The 4,530-nt window shown below is 37.7% G+C and overlaps 1 protein-coding gene across 2 annotated transcripts; it reads left to right on the top strand.

The window, feature by feature from the left end:
• Positions 1–4,135, top strand: LOC131033664 (uncharacterized). 2 transcript variants are annotated; one of them, XM_057964930.2, is made up of 4 exons: positions 1–648; positions 809–1,060; positions 2,385–2,637; positions 2,752–4,135. In XM_057964930.2, the coding sequence occupies exons 1-4, from the start codon at positions 244–246 to the stop codon at positions 3,477–3,479; spliced, it is 1,638 nt and encodes a 545-aa protein (XP_057820913.2). In that variant the 5' UTR covers positions 1–243; the 3' UTR covers positions 3,480–4,135. The 2 variants fall into 2 exon arrangements, with proteins under 2 accessions (XP_057820913.2, XP_057820912.2); XM_057964929.2 differs by having other exon boundaries at positions 2,385–4,135.
• The last annotated feature ends 395 nt before the right edge of the window (positions 4,136–4,530 follow it).

Consider the following 4,530-nt stretch of genomic DNA (forward strand, 5'->3'; position numbering starts at 1 on the left):
GACAGGCACCTAGAAAACTCTAAAATAAGATAAAAGGATCAGAGACACCAAAATATAAAACTTAAAAGAAGAATCTGCAAAAATTGTGTTGAAGCGTGAATGAAAAGAAAAAATGGAGATAGGCAGTCTGGCATATCCTCAAAACTGCCTATTCCATTGAATGTGTATTGGCGGTAGAAGTACACAGCAACAAAACGCGACTACAACAATAACACGAAGGAGGCAGAAAACATCATAGAGAAAATGAAGAGAAGCAGCAGCATATGCTACATTAGTGGCCTAATGAGTTTTGGAATTTTGGCAATGGTATTTGTATTGGCTGCAGTTTCGCTGTTTTTGGAAAAGAATAATCAATATCATCAATATCAGTATAAACAGCAATACCCACCTGCAAACAATGCTACTTCATCAACACCCACAAATAAATCCGTATCCTCTTCCTTCAATCTACAAGGCTTTGAGGTCATGTATGCAAATATGGTGCTAAATTCCTACAACTTTACTAAAATGCGTTCTGATTGGGACATGCTGTACGCCAACTTGCATAGAAAGTTGTACAGTAAAGGCCTGAGGGGCCCCTCAGAGATGCACTGCTTTTTGTGGCTTGCGGACTGCTACAACCTTGCGCAACATCCCATTTTTGCGAAGGTAAGTGAGTACTTATGTATCTAGAAGTTGTGAAATCAAAAAGTCATCTCATTGCCAATTATTTTTTCTCACCATATTATACCCTGTTTTTTTGGGGGTCCTTTTGGGTCATGAGGCCAATGGTTGATTGAATGTTATTTTTGGACCTGTTTGTGTGCAGAGCTTGATACCAATCCTTGGACCCGATATCATTCTGCATGGTATCAAGCTGTGGAGATTGGCCAATGGGACCGCAAGAAACCTGCATTTGGATAACGAGTCAGGAGACTGCGATGAAGTTGTAAATGTGATTATTGGAAGCAAGGTCAGAATATTGAAAGGTTCACAAATGTATGAAGGTAGATGGAGACATACACTCCTAAAAAATATTGCTGCATTGAATGCCCATCAAAATCATGCCAACATAGAAGATGTGAGTTTCTCTTCGGTTGCAATTTAATTTTTCCTTTTTAACAATGATTCCAACTCCGTTTTCTTTTGTGGGTGTAAACTGTAATGTCATCTCTATACTTCTTTCTGTTCTTGATTGTATATCACTTGTTTATATTTTCTTATGCTATCTAGTTTTGCCAATGTTCTTTTCGAATCATATTCTGTTTATTAAATTTCATCCTGTCATAATCCCAAACTTAGCTTATCCTGTTCTTGTGACATTGTCCAGGCATGTTGGTTTTGCCTGTTATACCCAGTTCGTTGTTTCTGTTGCAGACATACACACAGACAACTTCTGTACTATTCTCTGCTACGAAGTGGAAGTGGTAAAACAAAATGAGCACAAAAAATGACAAAATTGAAAAAATTGCATCAATTATTTGAAGAAATTAATGTACGTTGGATGCACTCGATATGTGTCATTCTGATGAACTGACCAGTAGCCTCACATCAATGACTTTCACTAGCCAGACCTAGTTCCTTTCAAGAAAATAAATAAAGAATTCACATGGCGGTACCCATCCAATCACCACTAAAGGCCCTTTGTTGTTCTAGTGCCTACAGGCCCTTTCATTGGACGAGTCGCTACCGGGAAGTTCCTCTTCCTCTGGTTTAACTTTCTGAGTGTGTCAGTGAAACAGAAGCGATAGCTTAGGACCACTGTCTTAGATCTTAGTACCATGCCTAATTTATAAAATATCAAAATATGAACTCCAAAGTATAATCTAGATTCTTGGGTATGAATGTCACACTAATCATAACAGAAGCCCAAGCAATGTTATTTTCTTTTCAAATCCATTTTCCTCTCCTCATAGCTATGCACCTTATTAAATTACCGTATAGTTTTCAGCGGAGCTTGAAAGCCCCACTTTGCTCTTCTTTTCCTCTGGGGAACACAATCTTCTTTTAATTTACTCACACAAGGCATAATATGAATGTTTTTGCTAAAACATTTTTTGGAGTTGATGGATGTTCATCTTCCATCCTTGTTAACATTGCTTAATGGCTATATGTGGTAACTGAATGTCGTTGTTTTTAGTATTATATTGGTGGGCTACCATCTAGCGTGTCTGGACTCTGCATCAAATTATAGCATGTTCTTTTCTCTATCAGAATGTTGAAACTTGGAATCACTGCTCTGTTGAAACTGAACTGAAATCATTTTTCCTGTGAAGTTGAAACACAGTTGATGTCAAATTTCTTCTTTGTCTGTTCGTGTAAACACACTTTACGTTTATCAAATTATACTACCATTGTAGCTTGTTTTTCCTGCCAAGTTGCCAACATGTATATTGTCTATCCAGATTATCATTGGAACTGTACGGAAAGGAATAATTAGAAGGCAAGGAAACCCAATGGATGATATCAGCTTCATCACCATAGAACCAGGAGAAGGAAATATAGTTATACTTCATGGCAATGTTGTATATGGAATTGAGGCTGCCTCTATTGGGGAAGAGACAGCGATTCTGCAGTTTGCTTCTGCCAAATGCAAGATCAGAGACAATAAGCAGGCACTCAACAATGTCTTTTTACCTCCAGTCCTGCTTATTTCAGGTACCTATGATGTGTTATCAAGTCCAAATGATGTTAGGAATGTTATGGTAAGCAACGAAGGTTTCATATTTGTGCCTAAAACCACCGATATTTTGAACCCATTTGCTCCTGCAGAAAGGAATTTGAGCTTGTTCAGTTGGAAAAGTCTTTCTATTAAGTGCAAAACAAAGCATGGTTGTAGGACTTTCAGGTATGGATCAGCTTCCACTGCTGTCCTATCAAAGGTGAGTTTTGAGTACTCTGATTTCAAAGCTGAGGGAGCTCACTTCAAAGAATTTACAAGTGACGACGAGGAGAAAATTGTGATTGTTTTGAGTGGTTCTCTGTTATACTTTTGTGCTGATATGGAAGTGCAAGGATATAGAGAAATGGGCATACTGGAAATTCACGGTTCAATGTATATTCCTGTTGGTGGCTGGCATGCACTTGTTCCTGCTTCTCCTTACAGAAATGCATTTGTTTCAGTCCGTTGGAAAAGAAGAACGATGGTAACAGGACAAAGGTGGCTTGGATCCAGGGGATTTTTTGGGTTCCGGACGATTATACTGCAAAGTGGTCAGGCATACGATCCTTCCAATGAAAATAACTGTGATGTAATCTTGGTGATGCTTTATGGGAAATCTTTGCAAATGCTTCCTTCAGAAATATCTCTCGAGGAGTCCCACACATTGCTGATTTCAGGAGGTGACCCATGTCTTCTGTGGAACATTGGAAAAGCTTCAGTTGCTTTTGTTGCGATACACGTTTGTGGTTATGATGAGCAAATTGAGCACCTATTTAATGGGGACCCCAGGGCCTCATCATATTTTAGTGGTGGAGGTAGAATCATGAGAAAAATCTGAGTTCTTAAGTGAGTGTTTTTTCCATCAAAAGCAACAGATTTGAGAGTATATTTCACTCATTTTGAGCCCTGTTTATGTTATGATTAGGAGTCTTCTCATTTGTTTCCAAGAATCAAGCCAGCAGTGCAAATGCCTGTTGAGAAACAAGTTCAGCAGCTCCACATTCATGCGTTTCTCAAAAGAAAATTGTGCATGACCGCATTTGAATATTGAATTTCTGGGAACGTTATGGTGTGGTTATCAATCTGGGAAATACAACTGTTCAGAAATTTTTTGACCCTATAATTCTCCACACAAAATTATACTCATCCACTCGTATGTAAATAACTCTCAAAAAAATGTGCAAATCACAGTTCTGAGTTTTGAGTTCTTTCATATAAAACAACTTGGTTCTTTTAGTTAGAGAGTTACACAAAAACTAACTAGATCATAGTCTTCATCAAGCTATTAGAATTCTGAGTTTTGATCCAGTATCTTTCTGGCCAAGTGGGCTTCTCTTTATATAGCTTTGTCAGATTTGAGATGAGGGCCTCCTCAAGATGACTGTGTAGTAAAACCTCAGGAGCACTGATTTTCATATTGCTACTTTTGCTACGGCTGGCAGCTATTTACTACTGAAAAAAATCAATACAACTATAGCAGATGAATTGCGTACAGATTCTTTTTAACCCTGTTTCCTCCAGTGTAAATCATTTTGAGATTTGTTTCTTCTTTTCTGGCGTTAGCTGCTGCCTCTTAAAGGAACTGATTTGCTTCTATATTTTTAGAGGTTTGACTACTGCAAAATTTCTTATTTGCTTTTATTTTATGGCATATTACACATGATTTAAAGCATTTTGAGTGTAGAAACTGCTGCATAATTTATGGCTTTTTGTGGTGTTTCTATTTGTCAGCTAGGTCATCTCTTCAATTCTCATAGAAGCTGCACTAGATTGTTTGTTTTGAGCTGCTAGATTAGTGCTTTCATTTACTTTGAACTTTCTTTTACTTGATGAAAAAGCATACATTCCTTGATTACTATCCCATTCCATTGTTGTGGATTAAAATAAAC

Source organism: Cryptomeria japonica, chromosome 5, assembly GCF_030272615.1.
Source record: "Cryptomeria japonica chromosome 5, Sugi_1.0, whole genome shotgun sequence".
Classification (NCBI taxonomy): Eukaryota; Viridiplantae; Streptophyta; class Pinopsida; order Cupressales; family Cupressaceae; genus Cryptomeria; species Cryptomeria japonica.

What these genes read in the sequence shown, in the direction of transcription:
- LOC131033664 (XM_057964929.2), top strand. Translation starts at nt 244, where the DNA reads ATGAAGAGAAGCAGCAGCATATGCTACATTAGTGGCCTAATGAGTTTT. An exon ending in AACATCCCATTTTTGCGAAG is followed by an intron (nt 649 to 808) that starts GTAAGTGAGTAC and finishes GTTTGTGTGCAG; the next exon opens with AGCTTGATACCAATCCTTGG. An exon ending in ATCATGCCAACATAGAAGAT is followed by an intron (nt 1,061 to 2,384) that starts GTGAGTTTCTCT and finishes TTGTCTATCCAG; the next exon opens with ATTATCATTGGAACTGTACG.